The sequence below is a fragment of the Carassius auratus genome, chromosome 36 (assembly GCF_003368295.1).
Source record: "Carassius auratus strain Wakin chromosome 36, ASM336829v1, whole genome shotgun sequence".
NCBI lineage: Eukaryota > Metazoa > Chordata > Actinopteri > Cypriniformes > Cyprinidae > Carassius > Carassius auratus.
Genome location: NC_039278.1, coordinates 11,771,233 through 11,797,941, shown reverse-complemented (window position 1 = coordinate 11,797,941; position 26,709 = coordinate 11,771,233). Strand labels below are relative to the sequence as shown.

General features: G+C 35.4%; 1 protein-coding gene across 26 annotated transcripts in view; it reads left to right on the top strand.

Annotated features, from left to right (window-relative positions):
- LOC113055250 (calcium-dependent secretion activator 1) overlaps positions 1 to 26,709 on the top strand; it is a 103,551-nt gene that overhangs the window by 58,370 nt on the left and 18,472 nt on the right. For 2 of the 26 annotated variants that reach the window (XM_026221378.1, XM_026221379.1), the window contains 16 exons: positions 3,579 to 3,715; positions 3,823 to 4,010; positions 7,629 to 7,730; positions 8,054 to 8,117; positions 8,364 to 8,487; positions 10,838 to 10,906; positions 12,198 to 12,230; positions 14,467 to 14,573; positions 14,853 to 14,882; positions 16,192 to 16,200; positions 17,494 to 17,650; positions 20,255 to 20,396; positions 21,134 to 21,286; positions 24,790 to 24,945; positions 25,745 to 25,892; positions 26,392 to 26,406. In XM_026221378.1, the coding sequence (XP_026077163.1) occupies positions 3,579 to 3,715; positions 3,823 to 4,010; positions 7,629 to 7,730; positions 8,054 to 8,117; positions 8,364 to 8,487; positions 10,838 to 10,906; positions 12,198 to 12,230; positions 14,467 to 14,573; positions 14,853 to 14,882; positions 16,192 to 16,200; positions 17,494 to 17,650; positions 20,255 to 20,396; positions 21,134 to 21,286; positions 24,790 to 24,945; positions 25,745 to 25,892; positions 26,392 to 26,406 (1,634 nt within the window). The remainder of the gene's footprint in view (positions 1 to 3,578; positions 3,716 to 3,822; positions 4,011 to 7,628; positions 7,731 to 8,053; positions 8,118 to 8,363; positions 8,488 to 10,837; positions 10,907 to 12,197; positions 12,231 to 14,466; positions 14,574 to 14,852; positions 14,883 to 16,191; positions 16,201 to 17,493; positions 17,651 to 20,254; positions 20,397 to 21,133; positions 21,287 to 24,789; positions 24,946 to 25,744; positions 25,893 to 26,391; positions 26,407 to 26,709) is intronic. The other 24 variants (XM_026221393.1, XM_026221391.1, XM_026221406.1 and 21 more) reach the window with 22 other exon arrangements.

The following is a 26,709-nucleotide window of genomic DNA, read 5'->3' as shown; positions in this document are numbered from 1 at the left end:
TTTTCATTTTTTTTTTTCTCTATTAACGTTACGACAGTGGCAAATTAAATGGTTGTGGTTGCGGTTTTAAATGGGGATTAGGATGCAATCCGAAACATTGGCTGTTTATTTTCTATTATTACTGAAAAGATTTTGTCCTTGAAGCAGTGGACCCAGTAATATTTAACACAATTTGATCATTCTGTGACTCTTAAGAGTTTCTTTTTATAATAAAAGAAGAGAGAGAGATTTGGCAAATATGTAGCTGGAATGTAGAAGTTTTCAGCAGATGATATCATACTGTTTCTTTATTTTACAATAGTTAAACTTATGCAACTCTTATCACAATTGCTACATCTAGACAAACCCTTTTGCCACACACTGACACATTTAACAAATAATGGCCCTTTTCATGTCTTATTAGTGTTTCCTATAGAACTACTAACAGTTTTAGACTAACAACTTCTTTGGGAAATGTTAAACTCCTTCTTTTGTCTGCCCTTTGTATATACCTGCAAAGGTACGCTGTGTGTAGGGGAAACTGAAATCAGAGACACAACCTAGACAACATCCAGGGCATTTAACAACAACAACAACAATAATAATAATAATTGACAAAAGCTTACACACAGTGTAGACAGGATATATCATTTAACAGCAACAACAACAATAGTAATTATTATTATTATTATACTAACAATGGCATACTCTCAGTATACACAGCCTTAAGGACACAACAACAGATGCTTATATAGGCAAAAAAGGTTTGAGCCTGACCTGCAACATGTCCCAATACCCCACCCCACCCCCGCCTAATTTAATATAAATAAATAATAAAAAGTATTGTTAATAATAATTGATTTTATCTTTCGATTCATTCACTGCTTCATTATTCTCAAACAAAGAAAGCAGTGATTGATGTTGGATGTCAGCCAGAGTCCAGGCTTTTCTAATCCAGTGTGATAAGGACTGAAATAGCGATGGGCTCTGAGAGAGGCTCACATATGGACTTGTCTGCAGGCCTGATGAGGACGGCCATATTATTGGAAATGGAGTTTGTGAGCAGATTAAATTAGAAACCACTTAATAAAGTATGTTTCTGCTGTCACCCCTGTCTTCATCCCTCCTTTTTTTTTTCTCCTTCTGTCCATCCCTCATTCACCCATCCTGTCAGTTGGCCCCTTCAGCTCTTGTCGGCCCAGGGCTGAATCTCAGGCTCCCAATCCATCCATCGTGTGTGTTTGTGCAGACACATGCAATGAAAAAAAAAGGAAAGAAAGCGAGCACTAAATAGCCCCAAATGTTCTGCTCTTCGGACTCTCCGAGAGAGATGATCTATAAATGAAAAGAATCCATCAATCAGTGTCATTTCTCCTCTGCCCCACTCGGACAGAGCCGACTAATGTCATTGTGTGTTACTGTCCAGAGACCTTCCCCTCAATTCCAGTGTCAAAGAGACATGACAAGCTCATATTAAGACAAAGAAGAGCGACACAATGTCACCTTTTTGACCTGTGGCTGATTTCAAAGGATCATTTGGCTTTAACTTATGTGTTTGGATATGCTATAACGCCATGGACAAACAAAAAATGCAATGCAGAGATTGTGGAATGATTTTACATATGATATAAATATCATACAAGCAGAACTTCATAGAAACTTTCATTATTAAGACTTTAATAATATATATTGCTTAGCCGTTTAGTCGTCATAAACATTTAATATGAATACAGTGGGGTCCAAATGTTTGAGACCAAAGAAAATTCTTCTATTGTATATTTTCATTACACAATTGTTTAAATATTTTTTTTATTTCTATTATATTTAATATATTATTTTTATATTTATCTTGTATTTATATATAAAAAAGGTTACATTTAATTTTTAATAGCAGATTTTCACTGTGGTTTCAGACTATTGCTCCCTATTTTATGAATGCAAATATGAATCATAATTTCATTAATTTTGGCTAAGCTATATTATATAATGATACTTGTTAAAGGGATAGTTCAGTCAAAAATGAAAAATCTGTCATCATTTACTAACCCTTGTGTCATTCCAGACCTCTATGGCTTTGCATTGTACAGAAGAAATTTAAGTCATACAAATTTGGAACAACCAAATAATAAGAATTGTATTTTTGGGTGGACTATTTAAGGTCCCTTTAAAATTATTTGCTGTACTGTTCAAGAATTTAAGCCAAAATGAAAGAGTTATCATTAATAATTTCGAAAACTTACCTTCCATTATACAAATAAAAAGTTGAAGTGCTGTTCCTAATTTAACATGCTATCCAGTGATGATCTGGAGGAGGTTCTACTGAATGGCTCAGTCATACAGTATAGCTCTAAAGCCCTGCTTGAAACGGGGCATTAGAATAAGAATAGTCCCTGACCAGTGGCAGGATTAAGAAATGGCCGAGCTTATTTGTGCAGGACCACATGTAATACCTAAGCTTACCAACTGCGGAGGAAAGGGAAAATGTGTTGTTGAATTTATTTAGTCTCTTTAATGGACAATAGATGGTGAGGGTAGGGGGCTCCACAGCCAGCTCTCTCCCAGGTTTAGAAGCACTGGGTTTCTTTAATTAGGGCTTCCCTGAGGGGGGGCAGAGGCCTGCAGACAGAGCAATGAATGAAGAAGGAGGGGGAAAGCGTGAACATAGAGTTGTTGTTTGATTAGGAGGACCAGACAGGAACACTGGCTCAGACAGGTCTTGCAGGATTACCAAAGCAAAAAAGACAAAACACTGGGGGGAAATACTAGCCAGTACTATAATGATGTTTGCATACAATATTCTCAATTTGTCTCAATTTGTCTTTCTCTTTTAATGCATTGTGTATGCATTCTTATAAAATGAATAGAGATACCAAGAATAGATACCATGTACTAGGCCTATATTAATATGAAGGAATTTAATTAAAATTTTATTTAAATTTTTTAGCAGGTGTAATGCACTTCATCGCACAGGGTTAATGTACGTTTCTAGAAAATTAATGGATAATGTCCTGGAAGAAAATTGCAAATTGCATATAAACAGATCATTGTTTCCCCTTCGCAAGCAAATATACAGGGCTGTTAAAAATATAAATAATTGCTATACGTTGTTGTGAAGATATATGAGTTATGAGATAACCATCTGTTGTTGTTGTTGTTGTTGAGTTAAAACAATGAATATCACTATTACTTCAAAATAGTCACTTGTCTTGAAATGTTAGAAAAATCTATTATTAGTCACTATTATTATTATGATAATAATAATAATTTTAAATATATATATATATATATATATATATATATATATATATTTACAATTATTATTATTATCATTATAGACACAGTAAATAAATATATTGCTTAAAATTTTATTTAACATGAGTACCTGCTCTGATTTTTATTTTGCACTTCAAACATTGCTCGTAATGCACCTTGGATTGAATATACAGTGTAATGCAAGTTGACAATGACACTTTTTAGGCTGACATCTTTCTCAGGTTAGACCTTTCTCTAAAGAGTGTGTGCTCCTTTGACTTTGAGCTGTGTATGTTTTTTGAAGCCTGTCTCTGTCTCCATACATTAACATGCACACATACACACAGATGCAGACCGAGCACAGAAACATGGAATGGATGAGTTCATCTCGGCTAACCCCTGCAATTTTGACCACTCTTCGCTGTTCGAGACGGTTCAGCGGTTGACACTGGACCACAGACTCAATGATTCATACTCCTGTTTGGTAACCAAGCTTTCAATTCAGTATCATTCAATTAGAGCTACAGCTGTCCTATTTATATTATTATGTATAATCACATTTGCACTACTGTGTCTGAATGTGTGCCTCAGGGTTGGTTCAGTCCAGGTCAGGTTTTCGTATTAGATGAGTACTGTGCCAGGTACGGAGTGCGAGGGTGTCACAGGCACCTGTGTTACCTGAATGACCTGCTGGAGAGAGCAGAGAAAGGGTCCATGATCGACCCCACACTACTGCACTACAGCTACGCCTTCTGCGCCTCTCACGTTCACGGCAACAGGTAGCGCTGATCTCACACTCCTTATCTATTTCTCACTCTGTCTCTTTAACACCCACTTCATTTCCTTCTCATTTATAATCACATTAATTCTCCAATCATTTATCTCTCATGTTCTCTCTCTGTCATTCATCCTACTCTCACCCGAAGTTCTGTTTCTTGTCCTCCACCTAAAATCACTCCATTCCTCTTCACTGTCCTGCCTTTTTACCTCTCTGTACATCCACTTTCCACACATGGGCAGAAACAGAGGTAAAGTAACAGCACAGGCTCTCTTTTGGCTGCCGGACTCATTCTCCTGTGTTTAATAGAAGCCCCATTCTTTCTCCTCAAAGCTTTGTGGTTGGTCACAAGAAATAATGCTTCTCTCCCAGAATCCCACAGTAGTTTCACTGCTTTTACAAGAAGCTCAGATTGCCTCATTACCTGGTTCACAGGAGTCCTCACAGTATGTTTTGTCTGTTTGTCTTATTTTTTGTCTGAATCTATATTTTTATTCCCATGGTTATTCTCATTATTACTTGGATATTTATCATCTTCTGTTATTTCTCACCTACCCTCACACCATCTTCTGATAACCTTTGTGAATGTGCACCTTTGTGAATGTGTGTGTGTGTGGGATATGAAGTCAAAGAGTGAATGAGCTACTACAATGGCCCATGTCAGAGACCGAGCTGCTTAGTTCTCTGTTTCCCTCCCCCCCTGAGCCCTTGACCCCCTCTAAGAAAGAGAACAAAATCATGGAGGTCTGGAGAAAAAGGGAGTCTAAGTCGCAGGTGCTCGCAGGCTCCAGAAGGTGAGAATGTAAATGCAGCCTACTCTATTGGGTATGGATTAGCGTTAAGCTCCACCCTCAATCTATAAAACTGTGGGATGTACGTGTGGGAAGATTACAATTAAGTCATTTCTTCTTTCTTCTGTGTGTTAGATGACTGTTCGACTGTGTGTATCTGTATTCTTATTCCTTGTATATTAAATGTATTTGTGAAAATAAATAGTAGCAGTTTTATATACAGTCTAAAAGTCTGACACCACATTATTAATTTTTTATCTATATATATATATATATATATTACATTACATTATTACATTTCAGAATTATTAAAATATAAAACCACTGTCGAGGAATTATTTTATATAATGAAAGACATGATTTTTAGTCTGGTCGCAGATTTTTGAACACCACTGTTTGTGCGAATGTGTGTCTGTGTGAGGAAGAGAGAAAAAATAAGGGTGAGGCAGGGAAACAGAAAGTGATAGACATGTGTTGAACCAGTGAGAAACATGCAGGGTAGAGAGAGAGAAAGAGAGAGAGAAAGATGAGGGACAATATGGATGGTGCCTTAAGGTCATAGCTGACAGGATGACAGGTCATCGCTCTGTCTCTCTTTCCAAACTGTCCAAGGCCTCACTCCAGCCTGTCTGCTTGTGCCAAAACCTCAACGTCCAGCCAACCACGATCTTTATAACTGACATGGCCCTCAGCCTGAACATCTTGGCATTGGACTTCTATTCTGATATATATTTAAAGCCAAATAATCTACAAGTGTTACAGATAGTTTACTGTTGATAATTATTGTTTGACATGATACTAATGCACCAGTACTATATCTGGTTAACCATATTAGTCTCATAACATACTATTATGAATATGCATGATGGCATGTAGTGTTATTAAAAGGATGTGAAATGGTGTAAATGCTCATCATGGAACCAGAGGTTCCATAGTACAGTTATGGTTATAATACCATGATGTTTTGATATTTTGATATCTTGATAATGAATGTCTGACATATCCATCTACCGCATAGGTTCAAAGTGCTTAAAAGAATAGCAGGGTTTTACCATGGACCAATGTCCAAAAATGTTTTTGTTTAATTTTTGTGTCTTATTTATTTATTTGTGCGTGTATGTGTGTTATTTAGCTTTTAGTTTTTGTTTGCTTGTTTGTTTTTTGTATTTGTTTTGTTCATGTATTTTGGGGGTTGTGTGTTTTTTGTTTAGTTTTGTTTTCAGTACTTTGTTGTGTTTTCTTTAGTTTTGCTTTGCTTTGTTTTTGTTTTGTTGTGTGTTTAGTTTTTCTTCGGTTTTGCTTTGTTTTAGTTTTGTTTTGCTTTAGTTTTGCTTTGTTGTGGGTTTTTATTTTTTGTCTTTATTTTCTGACACACAGAGAGAAAATATTTTTTTTCTTGGTCCGTCTTTTATCCATCAGTTTTGTTGTGACACACAGCTAGAACAGAAGCAAACTCACAGCCGACGTATGTCACCTGCATGCAGTTTAACACGCAAGCACACACACTCTTATGCAGAATGTGACAAAAGGGCCAGGCTCCTTATCGTTTGTGACATGGTAGGCGGAAGCAGGGCTGTGAGCAGAGTGTATGTGACAGTGGAGGCGCGGGTCGCTGTGACAGCGGTTTGAGGAGCAGGAGACATGACACGCTCCTCGTCAGTGCGCTCCCCATGTCAGCCCAGTGCAGCATGGAAAAAGCAAGGGAGGAGGGGCAGGGATTTTGGGGGGGACCACCGCGGCTGTCACACCAGACGGGGTCCATTGCTTGGTGGGGGGTTTTTGGGGGCAGGTTGGTGACCGATTCGCCCCTTCTTGTTCACAAAAATACCTTAAAAGCTTCCGCTGTTGTTCATGTCAACTAGATGTGAGAGATAGTGAGAGGTGTAGATGTCTCGTATGATGCTCAGATCAATTAGGTGTGACAATTTAGCATCAGTTGCATAGATATCAGCGTCTTAAGTGTTTTAAAGTTTTTGTGCATTTATCAAAAGGAAATGATGATGGACATCATGGTAATTTGGCTAAGAAGCTTAGGAGTGGCACTAGATGTATCAGTTGAACTGTTTCCCACAGTCTTTCTCTCGCTCTCTGTTATGGAGTCACAATAAGAAACCTGTGAGTGTGTGTGTGGTGAGAGGTTGAACCCCTGAGTGCTGGCAGCAGGGGGCTGTGGTAATTTGTAGTGTCTTTGTATTGTGGAGAACTCTTTATTTGACTATGGACAGGGAGGGGGGAGTTTAGGCACTTCCTAAAACCCTTGCCTGAGGAGGTGATGACAGGCACACACATAGACAGATAAACAGTTAGACTCACACACACTAGGAATGGATCCTGCTGAAATGATGGTTTATTTGCACAGTATATGTGGTTTGAGCATCACAGTTGCACATCCTGCTGAATGACTCTTGCAAAATATCACTAGACAAAATGTGTCTTTCAAATGACTCTTTAAAAAAAAGAAAATCTGTGGTCGAAAAAAAATGTCACATTAATTGCACCAGGCAAGTAGCAATAACTATGACTAAATTCACATAAGGTTTTTGCTTAAAAATGTCCCCAGAGCATTTACACATACAGCATATATGCACATACAGACTCAGAAAATATTTTTAAAGAACATTTTTTTCTTGTTCTTTAACAATTTGTGGTTAATTAAAATGTTGAGCAGTTTGTCTTAATCTCTCATTAGAACATATCTTCTAAAGAGCATAAATGGAAAATGATTTATAGTGTTTGTATAATATCCATGCATCTGGCCTGTTTGTTTCATGAGACCCTGTTAGTCTAATGAGACAAGGAGTTGCATTCATTTTTGTGTTTGACCTCAGGCCTGATGGAATCGGTACTGTCACAGTAGAAGAGAAGGAACACTTCGAGGAGATCAAAGAACGACTCCGCGTGCTGCTCGAAAACCAGATCACACACTTCAGGTACATCACTGTCAGTCAACACAGCATCAAATATACCACCTTATTATCAGCTAGAGATAACAATGGTATATGTGCTATAGGTATTAATTTATTTTTTTATTTTTTACTTTTTTCAAAGAAGTGTGAAACTGCTAAATCAAAATGTACATGCAAATGTTGCATGAAACTAATTGTGTGATTACTGGATGTAATGACGAAACAGGATGTTCTTTTTCTTTTTCTTTTTTTCTAACAAATTGAAATAGGGATGGAAAATGTCTCATTTCTGTTTCAAAGCTGTTATCAGCAGGGTTTATTTAAATGTTCTAATTTTGTCTCTGAAGGTATTGCTTTCCATTTGGACGCCCAGAAGGAGCCTTAAAAGCCACGTTGTCACTGCTTGAGAGGGTGTGGTGTTATTTTCTATTTATATTTCTGTTCCTATTCTATCTATCTATCTATCTATCTATCTATCTATCTATCTATCTATCTATCTATCTATCTATCTATCTATCTATCTATCTATCTATCTATCTATCTATCTATCTATCTATCTTGCATGTATTGAAAAAGCATATGACACAAAGTAATAAAGACCTACAAACAGACATAAATATGTACAGTATGTATCTGATTTCATATTTGGTTTTGCAGGTTTTAATGAAGGACATTGTGACACCTGTACCTCAGGACGAGGTGAAGGCAGTGATTCGTAGATGTCTGGAGCAGGCAGCTTTAGTCAACTATCAGCGTCTCTCAGAATATGCCAAGGTGGAAGGTAGGAGGCACATATACCGGTTTTGTAGAGTTTCTTTCTCTTCCTCTCTGTGATGTCTTTATTAATATAGCACTTGACATATTCCTCTCCTAGAAACACTGCTTAACAACAGTGATGCTCAACTAACCAGTATTCCATGAAGGCAATGTTGAAATGCCACTGATGATTGTTTTGTTTTTTTCGTAAAAGGAATGATTACAATGGAGCATTAGTTAACTGTTGGAGTGTGTAATGACTTTTTATGTTGTCTTATTTCTACTAGTCTTCTAAGATACTTAAGATAATTTTAACAATATAATAATAACAATAATAGAAAGAATAAAAGAGTTTTTGATTAGGTCTTGCTGGTCCAGGTTTGTTTTAGTTCTTTGAAGCAGATTATATAGTAAAAATGCATTCAATTTCCTCTCTCAAACCCTGGCCACAGTGCCATATTATTTTGCTCAGTGGTTTCTTGCTGCCCCGTGTGGATGTTTGCCTCTTTCCTGTGGTTTAGCTTTTAGGTCTAGCAGTACTAGGGTGTCCAGACATTCCGTATTTTTTGGGACATTCCTGTATTTTAGCTCTATTTTTAGTGTCCCGACTTATTTAACCTCCCCAAGCACCACCTACGCCCCTGTCCTGTCCCGTATTGAACCTTGAGAAATCTGGTCACCCTAAGCAGTACTGTACAGCAACAAATACACTTTTCCTTTCCAGCTCTTCATCACCTTTCCAGCTCCCCTGCTTCATATGTTTATTGCAGAATTACTGCCTTTTTTACTAGTTTTCTTTGTGTCTTTTTTCCTCTTTCTGTCTCTCTCTCTCTCTCTCTGCTCCCTCCCTCTGTGCTTTCCTCTTGTTTATTGGCTTTTCTTCTTATTTGGAGCCCTATCTTGTTGGTCCAGTTTGAGAAGCCAATATACAGTGTAAAGCATGATTGCCCACTCAAGCAGCACACGTTTGTGTGTTGCAAGTGAGACGGTTTCTCTTATAGACATGGACAAGCTAAACTCTGACTTACACAAAGGGGATTTTTGATATCAAATAATAGCCATGTTTATAGGACAAGTGTTTTTATTTTGTCTGGAATGTACTTTTTAAAATCTTTCCTTCCCCAAAAAAATTTCAGTGACTGTCCATGTCCATGAAGAAATATGACTGGGCACAGCAGATACAGAAGGAGAAGCCCTTAGTATCTGTTTGCCAAATGATGTCTGTGTTGTTCCCTATTGATTGCTGAATACTAAACTGAATGTGACTTTTGTTATTAACCCAAACTAACCAATAGTTTTCAACGCACTCACAAGTCTTTCCAGAGACTAAAACCTTCAGCTGGATTAAGGATAATGGTAGAAATAAACAGAATAGCTCAAATCTAAATTTTCAAAAGTATTTGCAAATAATTATTTTTGCACCAAATTGATTTAGTCCAGTGCAATTTTTTTTGTCATTCTGGAAATAGTTCATGCATCACTGGTCAAAAGTTTGGAATAATAAAAATTAAAATAAATTAATAAATACAAATAAAATACTTTAATAATATTCAGCAAGGACACATTCAATTGATCAAAACAGTAACTATGTCTAACAGTAAAGACATTTAAAATGTTACAAAAGATTGCAGTCAAATATATCTGTTTTGATTTGAACTTTCTAATCATTCAAGAATCCTTGAACAATCATATCATAGAAGCATTATTAATAATTGAGCACCAAATCAGAACATCTGAAGGATAATGTTACACTGTAGATGGAGTGATGACTACTGAAAATTCAGCTTTGCCATCACAGGAATTCATTATATTTAATATATTCAAATAGAAATCAGTTATTTTAAATTAGAAAGATTCACAATATTACTTTCTTTATTATATTTTTGATCAAAATCATAAATGGTGCCTTGGTGAGAATAAGAGACTTCTTTTAAAAACATAAAATATCTTTATTATTCCACACTTTTGTCCAGTACTGTATTTCTGAATAAAAATGAATAACCTACCTTCCAAATAATCAGTAGTGGCAAGTTGTTACAATAATATGATTTGAGGAAGTTTATAAAAATGCTATTTTGAAATTAAATTTAAGGCTTTGTGCATATTTTTATTTTTATTTTTATGCACACTAATTTATAGATCATATCTGGACTGACGGATCACTAATAATTTTGTCCTTATGTGAGCCTGCTGTAGAATTATTCCACAGAGATGCAGTGGATCAGTTAGTAGGCATTTTGCCAACCCTGCCAGGCAACTTTGCATGCAACTAAATTTGGTCAAATCCCCCTTATTACACATGCAGCCGTTGTGCTTCTTTCTCTCTCTTTCTCCTCTGACCCCTTGCTCTTGCATGCCCCGATCCTCTTTTATAGGGAAAAAGAGAGAAATGTATGAGCATCCTGTCTTCTGTTTGGCGTCACAAGTGATGGATTTAACAATTCGTGAGTACACTGCTCATCTGGAGCCACTCCATCACTTCCGCCACCCCTCGTTTATTTCTTTTCTCATTTTTTCCTTCTCAAGCACATTCACAAAGAGTTCTTCCCTCACGCCCTGACCGGCACCATCCTCTTCTCTTGCTTGCAGTCTGCTTGCCTTTTTCTTTGAGTTTATCACTTGGATCTTAAGTTGAGGTATTCAGCCACAGGTCTTCCTGTCACTTTGATCAGACCAGAGTCAGTTTGTCAGCTGTTCTGTGTTTTGCTTATTCTTTCTGTATGTGACTTGAATGCATTTTTACTTTGCTTTTGTGTAAGTCACTCCTCCCAACCCTTGTACTGTTATCGATGTGTCTCAGGTTTACAGTACAGGCCAGGTAAAGGGTGGAAAAAAAATATTCAAATCATCTCCAACCCATGAACAAAACAGGGATTCTGATGCAGTTTTCAGAGTCATTGTGTTTTTAATCATGTTTTCAACCGCGAGCGCTGTATGTTTTTGTTATCCACTCATCACAGTGCGTTTTCACAGTTTTTCAGTATGTTTGGGTTATTGTTTCTATCTTGGGTCAAACGTGGTTTCAGACAGGTTTCTGGTGTACAGCAGGTGTTAAAGTACTTGAGTAATTGTATTTTTTTTTTTTTACTATATGTGGAATTATACTTTATTAAAAAATGCCTGAAGATTGAAACAAAATGGTAAAAAAGGTTTTTTTTTTTAATAAGTGAAAATTCTTTGCAGTCACTTTTAAATGGTGAACTTTTTAAATGTAATTTACAAATAGCCAACAGATTTAATTTGTTAATGTGGTTATTCTTGTTTTTGAGCAACACAAAATAGCCTTTCAAGCAATTATTAATTGTTAATTAATGCATTTTTGTAGCTAGTGATCACTGTGCAAACAACTGCTGCTAAATGTAAAGTTTTGAGGGTAGAAATTTCATCACTTTTTACTTTTTTATACCAAACTGGAAAACTTTTTATGTTCACTTTTTATGTTTTACTTTTACACTGTTTTTCATGTTTCACTGTACTTTTACACCCCTGTTTAAAAAAGGTTTGTTTTCAACCTAAAACAACCACTCTGGTAGAGTTTCTTTCACAAAATCGTTTGCAGGTCTTTCACTCTTAGACAGCTCTGGTCTTGAATGAATCTTTCTTTCTTCTTCTTTCCTTTTCCTTCTATTTCCCCATCAGATCTCACATCTTAAAACAAAGTGAAAGCTGACCTCTTCTTCCTTTTCTCTTTCTTTCTCCCTTCTTTCTTCCTTCCTTCTCTTTCTTTCTTTTTAGTAAAAAAATCTCAGAGGGATCAAAAGGATCCAGGTGACATCTTTTGTCTGACTTACTAATAAATTCATTTTAAAACAGACCCCCCCCCCTCCCCCCCAGCTCTTAACATAACCAACTCTCAGCATTCGCATGGCACAATTAGCAGACGTAAAGGTAAACATGGGAATGTTGAGACAATGTTATGCCAATGTCGTCTACAGTTTATACATTGCATCTTAATGAAGATGCATTTTTCATGAGCTGGTAAGAGCTGTATGTATGCATTAGCAGTCCATGGAACAAGCAGAGTAATTCTAAATGAACAAAATAAATACATATTAGCAGATTGGATAAATAAATGAAAAATAGCAGATTGCCTGCCTGTTTTAATTACAATTAAAGTGATACTCTCTCTGCATCAAGTGCGTGATTATAGTATCACTTTCTTTAACATTATCCATTATCTGTCCATTAATACATTAGATATTTTTCATCAACATTTATTAATCTAGGTTAGATTAATATGTTTGTTATATATTAAAAGTATATATTGCATATAAATATATACCACTACACAACACAATTTTCATTTTCATGTTTGTCCACGTTGTTTTATAACATTATTATTTCATAATTCATATTTCATAAATTTGCATGAACCCAGATTAATAAATGTTGTAAAAAAAAAAAAAAAAAAAAGAATAAATGTTCATTGCTTGTTTATAATACTTAAGGCTAGTGTTAAAAAATTAAACATTTGTGTTAAGTGTTACTGAAATGGGTGAAATATCAATACTGATGCACTGTTAAATGCACTGTTTTTCAGTTCACATCATATTGCTGTTTTTCCATGTGAGTGTGATGGTTTCTGAAACCTTTACAAAAATGTCAGAAAAAATATGTATATTTAATATACAGTCTACATTATATATCATGGATTGATTTAGAAACCCTTTATTTTTATTGAATTGGGGAAACAAGGTATTTCAAAATATCTAAACCAGTTTTTTTTTGGATGCTTTTGAAAAAGAATTCAAATGTCAAAATGCAATTGCTATTGAAGTACCTGATTTTGCATTAGTACATGCCATTCCATTCCAGCATGGATATTAACCATTTAAAAGGCCACAGATATTATAATTTTTGACAGTATTTAGTCCTATGGAAAGAGCTGAAGAGGACTGAGATACAATTAGAGGAAAGGTCAGAGGGTTAATTCCCATTTCGAGGTGTGTGCTTTTGTGTTTAGTGATGAAAGCACTGTTGACTCAGATTGGGGTAATGTTAATTGTTTTGACATTTGTCACAAAGCAAATGACTTCACTTCCTATTTCTTCTGTCTTTGTGTTCCTCCAACAAAGTGCCACATTTACCACAATCCAAAAAAAAAGATTAAAAAAAAGACAGTGCTGAAAGATCTGAAAAACTGACAGCACAAACATTTATTTGTTCAAAACCAACAGATGCACAACCAAAAATCACTCAGCCTATATTGAAGCATTATGAGCTATAAAAAACATGTATCCATACACAGCTTGGTCTTATAAATGTCTTTTTACTTTGCATTCCCATCCTTAACAAGCAGTAATAAACTGCTGTTTGCCTCGTATTGTGTGTATTCATGATGCTAAAGACCACTGAACATATATCTATTTTCACAACAGTTTGTAGTAACTGTAATAGGATGTCTTTATTAATTTCATATCAACTTCTGTAGTTCTCTGTGTCATAAAATGATAGATGAGATATGCAATGAAGGGTACATTTAAGTATGTACCTGCCTGTGTTGCCTGCTTGTATTGACAGAGAGAGGTAGGAAATGAGATGATATAAATGCCTGCATGTGCTGAACATTATGCATGATGACTATAACATATCTGTTGTTGTTTTTATCCTTTTTTCCCCACCTCAGTTCCTTGGTTTGACTCATTATACTTACATTGCTCTTTATTGACTCATTATGGTTCAAGTCTACAGAGCTCAGTGTTGACAGAGTGTCAAGATTATGCTAAGTCGTTAACTAAGACAGCAGAGTTGATATATGCAGCAGCTAATTTGTGGTTCATTAAATCAGTTTTTTTTTTTATTCAGAGAGAACATTTATGAAATTAAAATGAAAATTTAGATGTAATCCTGAACTTTTCCCATCTCTTACCTGCTCTGTAATTTTAATTGTCATTTTAAAATCACAATTTAGTTTTGGCATCAGACAGGCTGAGGAAAGTCCAGTGTTTTCTGTGTGTGTGTGTGTGTTTGTCTGTATGTTAACTGTGGTACATTTGTGCTTCAGAAAATGTAGGGCGCTTAATCACACCTGCCAAAAGGCTTGAGGACACGCTCCGTCTGGCCGAGCTGGTCATAGAGGTTCTCCAGCAGAATGAGGAACATCACGCAGAGGTGGGTGTGCCAGACATGACGTGGCAGACATATTGCATGAACACAAGCATTTAAAGAATTACCTCAAGCACTTATTTATATGTGAAAACAAACAATATTGCTTCACTAATAAGAAATAAAAACAACTTTAAAAATATTTGCAATATTGAAAAACCTATGTTAGGGTCTTCAGTGGCTGCTAGCACTATTTAGGTAACATTCCCCATTAGAGCAGCCATTGTCTCAGAAAACAGCAGAATATATGTGTGTTTTTGTGTTTTTAAATTATGTGCTCTGCAGGCCACACGCCCAAGTACGGGAGGTCAGGCGGTACAGTCTTTTTTTTTTTTTTTGCTGTCATCCATGACGTACCCTGCTCTTGCATGCTAGCCTCATGATCTGACCTGCACTGAAAGAGGCATTACATGGGCATAGCAAATCAGGAGTCAGGCACCTGCAGGGTGGATTTCAGTTCAGTTCATTCTAAGTTCATTAAAGGATTACATTCAGAACTTACAGACAGACAGACAGACAGACAGACAGACAGACAGACAGATAGACAGATAGATAGATAGATAGATAGATAGATAGATAGATAGATAGATAGATAGATAGATAGATAGATAGATAGATAGATAGATAGATAGATAGATAGATAGATAGATAGATATTGTAGAATCAGCAATTCATCTTCAGAATCAACTGAACTGAAATTGATGTCACATTGACTGAATGCATTCCAGGCCATAGTCAATGGACAAAATTACTACAGTTGTGCTTATTTATGCATCTTCATTTTGGTTTATGTCAAGTCTGTTATTCAGATTTGTTTTGTTTTAAGTTTGGTTTAGTTTGTATATGCCATTTACACTTCTAGTGCCAGGTTCATTAAACCATTAAAGGAATAGATCCCCCAAAATAAAAAATAAGATATTTTGAATTATGTCTTCATGTTTTTTGTTTGTCTTTCTGTCTGTCTGTTTGTTTGTTTGTTCGTTCGTCGTCCATAGAATGAAAGTCAGTCAGGTCCAGTGTTGGTTAGGACCACACTGACTTTAATTATACAAACAAAAGGATTATACAAAATATCTGCCTACAGAAATGGCTACATGTTTGGAACAACATAGTCATTCTTTACTCACTAGAATTATTCATTTTTGGGTGGCTTATCCCTTTATGCACATAAAACCATTTTTTATAAATATGTCCACTAAAATGCATGGTTTATAGTATTTTACATAGTCCAGTCATTTATCATGCTGCAAAACTGCATGTTCATAATTGAATAAATCTGGTGGATTAAATGGATGTACATAGTATATCATTTTTACAGCATCAGTGACAATTGCACATTCCAAAACCTAGAACCTTTACAAGTGTACCAAACTGTCTTAAGCATAAGATTATTTTTTATTATTAATTATTAAATATTATTCATATTTTTTGTTTCTTTTTGATCAAGATCACTGTCAATCATTCTTAAGTATTTTCACAATGTTTTTCAATTGCATTTTAAAGCTCTTTAATGTTAATGGGTTTTATGATAATGAAGTACTCAAACTAAACCACAGCAAAAAAAATCTCATGTAATTCTCACTGTTTTTCATTACTTGTTTGTTGGCTGGAAAACGTTGGACAGGGTAAAGAGGTATGTAGACCGTAGAGTCCCCCACCATGTGCATGTCACAGCCCCTGCACCATGGATGGAGGGATTTTTCCTCCTAATTTCGTCCTCCCCATCTCTGCCTGGACACCCCATCCTTCCCCAGATCAGCTGTCCCTATGGAGTGTTGAGCAAGTTGCTTGTGTTTCCACAAGCATGAGGGGACAGTGCTTCACCTGTGGAAGCAGACCCCTCAAAAAAAAAAAAAAAAAAAGAACCTCAATGAAAATGAGTTTGGTCTCATTTTCACTCTTGCACAACCCCGATAATATCAAACTCTCCTCTGTTTTGTGTCCTTCAGCGTGGTTTGGTCTGCTAGCTTCACTTGCCAGCTCTAACTTCAAATATTAAACTTTATAACAAATGCAAAAATTCTCTGTGAATTTTGGGAGAGAAGTTGCAAGAAAACAAATCTGCTATACTGGTCTAAAAAATTATATTGGTATGAAAGGTTTGTTTGAGTGGCCAGTGACAACAGTATGATTTTTGTATTTGATTTTTTAAAGGAGAGGAAGCCATGATTTACATTAACATTTTTTATTTTATTTGTCTAACATGCTTGATGCATGTCTACAGGCCAGATGTGTTACACACAGAAGAGCGGTTGGATCAGCAGCAGAGAAATCTTACTTACACAAGACATAATTACACTCTTAAAAATAAAAAAGGGTGCAGTAGAAGAACCTTTGTAGATTGCCCAAAGAACCTTAATGGGAAGGTTCCATGAATGTTAAAGGTTCTTCATGGAACCAACAATGCTAATTAAGAATCTTTATTTTCAAGAGTGCTTTGAAAACAATTTTGTTTTAAACTGAAAAATTATACCAATAACTACTGAGATTGTGCTGCTAATCACTGCTGCTGCTGTATGCTGGGAATTTATGCATAAATTCCTGTGCATGGACTTCACATCTGCAAAATGGGAAGTAAATAAGGATGTACTTTAAATAAAAATCAGTGTATTAGTGAATTAGACATTAGATGTGCTTTTTAGAAGAGGGAGTAGCATGGAGTTTCAGTGCATGAAATAAGCGCATGATGCTCCACAGGCACAAAGATGTAAAATTACATCACAGGACAGTCAGGCAAAGATCTCAAAACTGTTTGAAGACCAGTGTAATTTTTATAGATCTGTGGACTGTCATGCCCTTATGCATAAGAGAAAGGACTTAACTTCATTGTATGTCTGTATTACAAGGCTGTTTTTATTTTTGCTTTCATTTCATCCCCTTTTTTCTGCCTCTTGTGTTGCCTCTGTCTCTCTTCCTCTGACTGCAGGCATTTGCATGGTGGTCAGATCTGATGGTTGAACATGCCGAGACATTTCTGTCTCTATATGCTGTGGACATGGACGCGGCACTGGAGATCCAACCACCAGACAGCTGGGACAGCTTCCCTCTCTTTCAGCTTCTCAACGACTTCCTGCGCATTGACTGTGAGTATTTACAGTGAACTTTTCTGGACAGGTCCATATATCTGATGCCTTATTAAATTAATATTCTACTTTAAATACAATTATTGACACCAAATGTGTCTCATAGACTGAATTAAGATAAATAATTTATTTTAATATATATATATATATATATATAGAGAGAGAGAGAGAGAGAGAGAGAGAGAGAGAAGGAGAGAGAGAGAGAGAGAAGAGAGAGAGAGAGCGAGAGAGTAATCATAGTCATCATAAAACAAGACAATGAAATGAATGAAATTGGAAATTGTCATATCTACAGTCCATTATGGCATAATTGTGACGTTGCTTGCCTGCAATAGGTTGCAAATTGCAACAAAGCGGAGCTTTAAGAGACTATATAGAAGAATTAAGGCCCAAAAAGTAGAACCTGCAGGGAGTCAAACCAATACATTGAATGTAAAGAGTTTGCTCAAGGCCTTATCACGTCTCTAATGAACTGAAGTCAATGGGGTGCTGTCCATGGTGCTAAAGCCACACTGCCATGGGCTGCAGTTGACTAATTATCCTAGTGCCATTCTTTGCACAGCTTGACAGGTTGTTGTCTGGTAACCTATTCTTGATATTGGATTGCTTTTTCTGCTGGGAGAGCTAGAGCTTGAGAAAGCAAGAGTGTACTGTGTGTATGAAATAAACAATTTAGCAGTATTTCCCTTTTTAAATGATTTTTTTAATTGAATTATTATTATTATTTATTTCACATTACATTAACATGCTTAGTATTAATTTTAAACTGTTTGTTTATTTGCTTGTTTTTTGCTTGCATTTGTTTATTTTATATCGGTCCTTGGGGGATTGTTTAAAAAAATAAATAAATTGAATTATTTTTAATAATCTCTTTTAAAGAAGGGAGCAAAGATGGTCTTTTATAAATGGTCTATCAGCCTCTTTTTGGTTAACTCTTCTTTACCCACATAATGACTAATCTGTCATATTAGATATGTACATTTTTAAGGGTTTTAAATTATAAACATTATCAAAACTTTTGTACACTATCTACTACATGCCTTCTGTTATTTCATTGATGCATGGTTTACTTTTTTTAGTAAGTAAAAGTCTGTGTAGTATTGAAAACATCCACTTTCATGTTGTGTAACATGAATTTTGCTTTGAAATCTGGACTTTTTATAACAAACGTACAATAATTTAAATTGTTAATTATATTTCAAGATGAACACTTACTGAGTATTTTTTTTTTTTTCTGAAAAATCATCATCTCCAAATTTAATATTTTTGCTTCGTTTGGTCCTCTGAATAAAACAAAATATTCTCACGATAGCGTATATTAGCTGTGAAAGCCTGATGCAATAATATGATATATATCACAACACACACATGAAACTTTTTTTTTTTTTTTTGTCAAAAGATTTTATTTTGTCTTTAAAAAAAAAGTGTAATCTAGTTCCCAAATCCATGCATTTCTCATGAATTCACACAGATATTAGTCCTCGCTACAACACAGAGACACATATCACCTCCCCCTGGCCTCCTCACACACAAACACACTCACATAAACACAAACACAAGTAAACACCATTGAGCATCAGCCTACAGCATGAGCTACATCTGTGGAACAGGACATTCAACATAGAAGGTCACTATCTTCCTGTGCCTGTAGCACTGAGCTAGGCATGAAACAGCCTTAACACCAGACAGGCGCTAAAGCAGAAGCTATTCATGTTGCTAATGAGGTCTAAAACAGAGGAGCCTGGGAGATCCCACTGCCCCGGCCACTCGCTCGCGGACAAACCAAGTGTACAACCACCGCCGCTCAAGTGGCTAATTGGAACAGAGCAATCAGGGAAGCAAACAAACATGGCACCTACTGCGAATGATCGACCTTGAGTACAGCGAGAGAGATAGTAAGAGAACTAGAGATGCTGTGCTTATACTATGCTTAGTCATCACATGCTAAAATTTCCACCAATACAGTGCACTTTTGGTGTCCAATTACTTGGTATAGATGCACAAATCCATATGTTTTTAAATGAGCTGTTAGATGTAGTATGATAAAATGTTATCTAACATAAAAATAACATAGACGTTTTTGGACCCTATAGCATAATGGGAGGATAGTAAATAATCTCATTCCTTTTTTTTATATATACATTTTACACTAGCAGTCCAAAGGTTGGAATGATTGTTTTTGAAAGATGTCTCCTATGCTTACTATTTGATCTGTTTATTTGATCAGAAATGCGATAAAACTGTATTATCGTGAAATATTATTACAATCTGCAATAACTTTTTTATTTTCATATATTTTAAAATGTATTTTTATTTTATTTTATATTATAATAAGTTTTTATGTTTACTTCTGTTTATTCCTATTATGATCAAATCCAGTTTTAAGGCATGTTCCAAAAACCATAAGATGAATCAAAAATAAAACCACTAATATGATATTTGGTTTGATCTGCTGAAAATGAAAGTGTTGTCACACTTCTATTTTTTTTGCCAGCTTCATTTTTCAGATTTGCTTAGTCACACATTCTCTGCCATTACTACTGTATGTCAGCAGTCATTCACTGTGTTCTTTCTCTCTTTCCCACTTTGGTCTTGCTATTTCAGATAATTTATGTAATGGGAAGTTTCATAAGCACCTTCAAGACCTGTTTGCCCCTCTAGTGGTGAGGTATGTGGATCTCATGGAGTCCTCCATAGCTCAGTCCATACACAGAGGATTTGAACGAGAGTCTTGGGAACCTGTCAAGTAAGCAAAACACGTTATGCTTTAGACTTTTATTTTAGAGATGTTAATTCAGTACAAATATATATATATATATATATATATATATATATATATATATATATATATATATATATATAAGCATGTAATTAATCATGCCCCTTGGCCTTCCACAGTCTCACCATTTACACACACGTTTTCTTGTGTTCAAACACAGCTAGATGGATTCCAACAAAATGAAAATGTGTCCACAGTGTCTTCTGTCTTTTTGTTTTCTTGAATTAACACTTGCCTACTTGTTTGTTTTTTTAACAGCTTAAAAGTAATTATTGTCAAGATGCAGGTTTCATTTTCTGTAACTAACCCTAATTTTCTAACACACCAAGCCAGCCATGCTTGTTGAACATTACAAACATTCTTACATGATTCCCAAGTCATCAGAATAACTTGGAATCACTAGACAAAGCAACATAAGACAAAGTGTGTGACTGTAAGAATGTAAATGCTAATTGAATCAACAATCTGCACTTCAGCAGAAACAAATGTGTTTTCTCGTAAAACCAGAGCCAAAGTGGTGATGATGTGATTCACTCCTTCTCATGTGCACTTCACATCTCTACAACACCATCTTATCTCTGAATTAATTCTTCATCTTGTGCTCTAAACATACTGTATGTAATGCTGTTTCTTTATCACCCACGCTTTCTTCTGTGCATCTACATCACTGCATTCTTTTATTCTGTTTTTTTCCTTTTCCGCAGGAGTTTAACGAGTAATCTACCCAGTGTCAACCTACCAAATGTGAATCTACAAATGCCTAAAGTACCAAATCTACCATTGTCAGTTAATCTGCCACCAATGCAAATGCCTAGCTTTTCCACCCCCAACTGGATACCGGGTTTATCTGATACTGAGTGTGTACTGAGTCTGTACTTGAATCTAATATATGCATGTGTGGCCTTAGCATGAACATAAATTGTCTTTAGTATTCACTTAACTAAACTTCAGATTTACAATAACAATTGTAGGTATAGGTTTCATTTGAAGATTTTCATTTGGAAAGTCTTTAGAGGTGCATCTACAGTTGTAAGAAAAAAGTTTTTCAGCTCATATCAGCTTGAATTTTTAAAATGATATTATGGAGCATCACACAACATTTTACAATGTCATATATTTTTGTTTCAAGAACATTTCTATATGCAACTAATATATATATATATATATATATACATAATTTAGAAGCATATAGACATTGATCTGCAGCTCAACAAAAATATATGACATTGTAAAATTTTATATATATATATATATATATATATATATATATATATATATATATATATATATATATATATATATATATATTTACTTTTTAACACAATCTGTTGTTGATTTACTATCATTGTTGTGTGTCATAATGTACACAAACACAATAAACACAAACAGATGCTTTGACATTCTGCTATAGACAAACAGATGCTGTGCAAAAGATCAGTATTAATAGATTTTTTTTTTTCATTTGTAATTTTATTTTATTTTATTTTATTTTATGTTGTTAATTGGATCATATGATTTTAAATTCTGGTTTTAAAATCAACATTATATTCTTGAATTTAATTTGTTTTTTCTTAAGCAGCTTAGTGTAACAAGCTACTTTAAAAAAAAACTTTCGTTATATAGTATCTTCATAAAAATTTGAAGTATATTGCAGCAAAAAACTATAAAAAAACAAACAAAAAATAAAACAGGGAAGCATCACATCTCACATGAAGATAAAATTATAGTATAAAATCTAATTTCCAAACAGTTCTCAAAGTTTTTCTTAAAACTGTGCATTCATCATCTAATTTCTTTACATGTTTGGAAATTTTCTACATACATATTGCCTATGAATTAAGAATTTGTGATTTAGGAGGTTGACAGAGGTGAGCCAAGGGAATTTTAGCTTAAATTTAGACATGATAATTAAAAAGCAATTCTCCAAACCTTAGCATATTACAGCTTTCCAGACGAGAGTGAAATACCTTACACGCTGCATGTGTTGGAAAAAAAATTACACATCCACACGCAGACATAATTATGCATGCTGAGTGAGACTCAGTAAATATTCCATCTCTAAGGTGTAATAGTGGGTAAACACCAAAGGTTGCCAAAACTCGATGAAGCCACCTCAAAATATCTGTCATAACATATCAGACTTAAGCTTAAATTATTTCAACTTTGTAGAAATTAGTGTTTACAAATTTCAGTTATGCTAAGGCCACAGCATGGAAACAGCCGATAGACACTTTTTAACCCAAAAAGGCCCTAAGCATGTTGAAGGGTTGGAAGATACAAATAACACACCATAGAAATATGCTCACATTTTGCTAGCTCAATATTAAAGCTGAAGTGTGTCATTTCTGCTGTAGCTGCACCAAACAGAATCACGTAAACATGATTTTGACTTGTCTTAAATCTGAAGAGGAGATCAGACTAGTCTAAAGTCTAGAGTTTTAACACTGCTAAATACTGCTGCTTGGTTGCAAAGGTGTTTTGAATGGTTGCTCATTTAGAGTTTCTTATGGAAACTGAATTGCAACTTTTTATCTACTTATTTCTTGCAATTCTGAGGGGAAAAAAATGATATGTAAACTGTAAATTCCCATAGTTTCCATAGTTTCTAATGTGTTCTGAGAGATCACATAAATGTCAAGCCAGAATGAAAACAATTAAAATCTGATTCAAATTCTTGTTCAGTCAACCGTTAGCCCTGGCCCCAAACTCATGCCATTGGTTGAACCAATATTGTTAATTTAAGCCACTAAAACAAGCAGATTGCAATTTTGTTTGGTGCTGTGAGTGATGCAGAAATGACACATTTCGCCTTTAATAAAAATGACTGACAATACCATGGTCATATGATTAGATGCTATTCATTGGTATATGCCATGAATAAATAATGCCGCTTTAACACCCTGTATCTTTCCAACATCTTCCTCCTTTTCTTTCTCTGTTAGAACAGAATAGGGTACAGGGGTCCATCCTCATTCCTGCTGCTGTATTTGCTGGGTATAAGGTCCTAGAGTAGTAGCAGTCACTCCACCTGTAGCCTGTCTTATGATATGGTGTTAGGACGGGAGTACTGAGGGAGATCACCCCCCCGTCCCACTTTTGGCCCTGTTCTGTTTTCCTCATCTACAGTGTGACAGACAATGCTCTGAAGTGAAATACAAGCTTCAGAAAAACGGGCATCTGCTTTCAGTGGAAACGAAATATAAGACTCTAAAAGGACTTTACTGATTGTGTGAGAAACCCAAATCCAAACTCCATTGTATTTATTTATTTATTTATTCACACAATGGCTCAACATAATTTTTGTTTGCTGTCTAATTTGGCCAGTTTTATAAGATAAATCCAGTTTATTTATTATTATTATCTTAAGAATTGCATTTCAAAACATTCAAAACAAGTCTTAGTAACTTCATTAAAAATAATAATAATAATAATAATAAAATAACCTAAAATTATAAAGTAGAAAATACAATTTGAATATGCAAATATTGTATTTTAGTAAGCTTATCAAATATGATTGAATTTAATATACTTTCATTATTAAAAACAACTAGAATGAATGAATCAATGAATCAATGAATAAATACATAAAAGATTGATAGTATCATTGACTATTAGTGAGTGTCCGTCTTTCTTTTATTATTATTTTATTCTATTTATCAACAGACACTGATTAATAATCTTTCTACTGCTTCTCTGTTAGAGTCTTCTAACTAAATCTTGCTCACATTGCTTCAGTTGATCTTAAAGTATGTTTCCACTGAAGATGCCTTGGCCTCCTGGCTGTTTGAGGATTCATAACCAGGCTGTAAGGAATGGAGTGAGAGTCAGTCTCTGTTTTCTTCTGTGATCAATTCTTCATTCACTTCAGACCATGTGGATTTCAAATTGGCTCCATCCAAACAGATCAATGCCTGTCATGGACTGTAGCCTCTCCTGCCACTTCATACACATACAGCCTTTACTTCTGATTTTGCAATTCTCCTTTGACATCATTGTGCATGTTTACCTTGTTTACATGTTTACCTCCTGTACTCAAACAACCAGGCCTGACTGCTTATCATTTTGTTTTAGGATTAACTATTTATTTTTTCCATGGAACGATCGCCGGTGAAGTTGATCTGTAGCCATCAGAGCAACTCTGCAGCGATCGGGAAGTGGTAAAAATAACTAAACCAAATGTGTCACCCTGGAGTGTGGACTTTAAACAGGTTTTGTTTTCTTTAGAAAAAAAAAACCCTGCCCTTTGACCTTCCTACTTCCCAACCTCGGAGCATTCCCTTATTTATATACAGCTTTGATGAAAATAACTTACTGTATGTCCCTCTGACTTTCTCCTCTGCACATGTCCTGGTTTTGGCAGTAATGGTTCGGGGACTTCTGAAGATTTGTTTTGGAAGCTGGATGCATTGCAGACATTCATCAGAGACCTGCACTGGCCTGAAGAGGAGTTCGCCAAACACCTGGAGAGCCGACTCAAACTCATGTCCAGTGACATGATCGAGTCCTGTGTAAAAAGGTGAGACTTGAGACTTGACAGTTGGAACCCAGGTAATATATGGTAATATTACTGATTTGACTGCAGTGAAACTATGATATGAGAACAAGGCTGGAGCTGTATTGAGTTGAATGGTAACACTCTTGCACTCTGTAGAGCTGCTTTATAGCCAAATCAAATTCATTTTATATTAATTTGTTAAATCTGTTAGTTTTGCTATTGGACTAAGTGCAAAGGGCAAGCTGATTTTCAGTGTGCAGCCCCACATCTGTACTCCTTCGGTTGAATGTGTTTTGAGGATGTCAAGCAGGACGTCTTCTTAGCTGCATTCTTCCAGTCACTCTTAAGGTGTGATAAACTCTTTGTCTCGCTTGCTGTGAGTGAAGACGTGATTAGAAGTGCTTTGAAAAACTGTTGTAAGTAACGTCATGGTAATTTGCTGATTCAGAAGATGATATGGCTTTGTAAAAAAGTCTGTTCCGTTTTCCCTTCCACTCCACACAAATACTTAATATGTTAAGAATTTGAAAATAATTAATTAAATTAATAATTTATTAAAAAAAAAAAAAAAATCACTTATTTATTGCATCTCAGTCATTTCAAAAGCTAAGATTCTGCTGAATAAATATTTTGGCTATAACTGCTGTACCACTAAAAACGCCTGCTGTTGCTGCTTAGAGTATAACACAGAAACTCTCAATTACTGGCATATATTTTGTCTTATTTCCTGACTTTTTTTTTATTTTTTTTGGGCAATCCTACCCCATTCTTAATTGTTAAAGCCACCAGTCAGAGTTCAGTCTTTTTTCTTTTGTTTCAGGACCAGAGCAGCCTTCGAGGTGAAGTTGCAGAAGAGTCCACGCACTACAGACTTTCGTGTACCTCAGTCCATATGCACCATGTTCAATGTTATGGTGGACGCCAAGGCCCAGTCGGCCAAACTATGTGCCATGGAGCTCAGTCAAGAGGTAGACAGCACCAACAAATGTATCTTTCTGTTCTTACTTAAATCCTTCCACACTTTCTCATGTTCTCTTTCTCTTTCTCTTCATTGCAAATCTACACTTTCTCTGCTACAATTTCCAATAAAACACCCCCATATTGTGCTGATCTGTATACATCTATGATTGAATATCAATTGTTAAATCCCTTATTCTGTAGTCTTTTAAAATGCATGAATTCATCTTGTGCACCACCCTATAATATATACAGTAGGTATATATGATTTTTTTTATGTGTATACACAGATATTCTTTATTATTGTAAATATATAATTTAAATGCATTTATTGCTGTAGATCTGAATGATTCACCAGCATGGCAGTTTTCCATTGTTTCAGAAGTTGAATTTAATTTGACTGTGAGCTGGAATGAGACGTTTTCTTTTTCTCTCTGTTGCTCTCTAATTGTCACTGTCACCTTGTCTGTCGTACCTTTCTTTTCATCCCTTTTCTCAATCTTGTGAAAGTTTGTTAGAGAATGGGTAAGTGTGGCTAACAATTCAATTGAATTCTCACCTTTATGTCCCAAAGGTATAATTAGCAATCCTAGCAGTTTCCCCCAGTCTTGTGACACTTAAATTGTTTTGATTATATTACCATATGTGGTAGCTTCTTCTGAATATACATGTGCTAGAAGTGAGACATCTCATATCCGTAGCATCTTGAGACAGGTAATGATCTGAACTGAATTAATTACCCAGATGTATTTAATATGAGGTAAATGGAGACAAAGGGACTGAGTCTGTACAGATTATCCCAAGTGAAAACCACAAACAGCTCAAGAA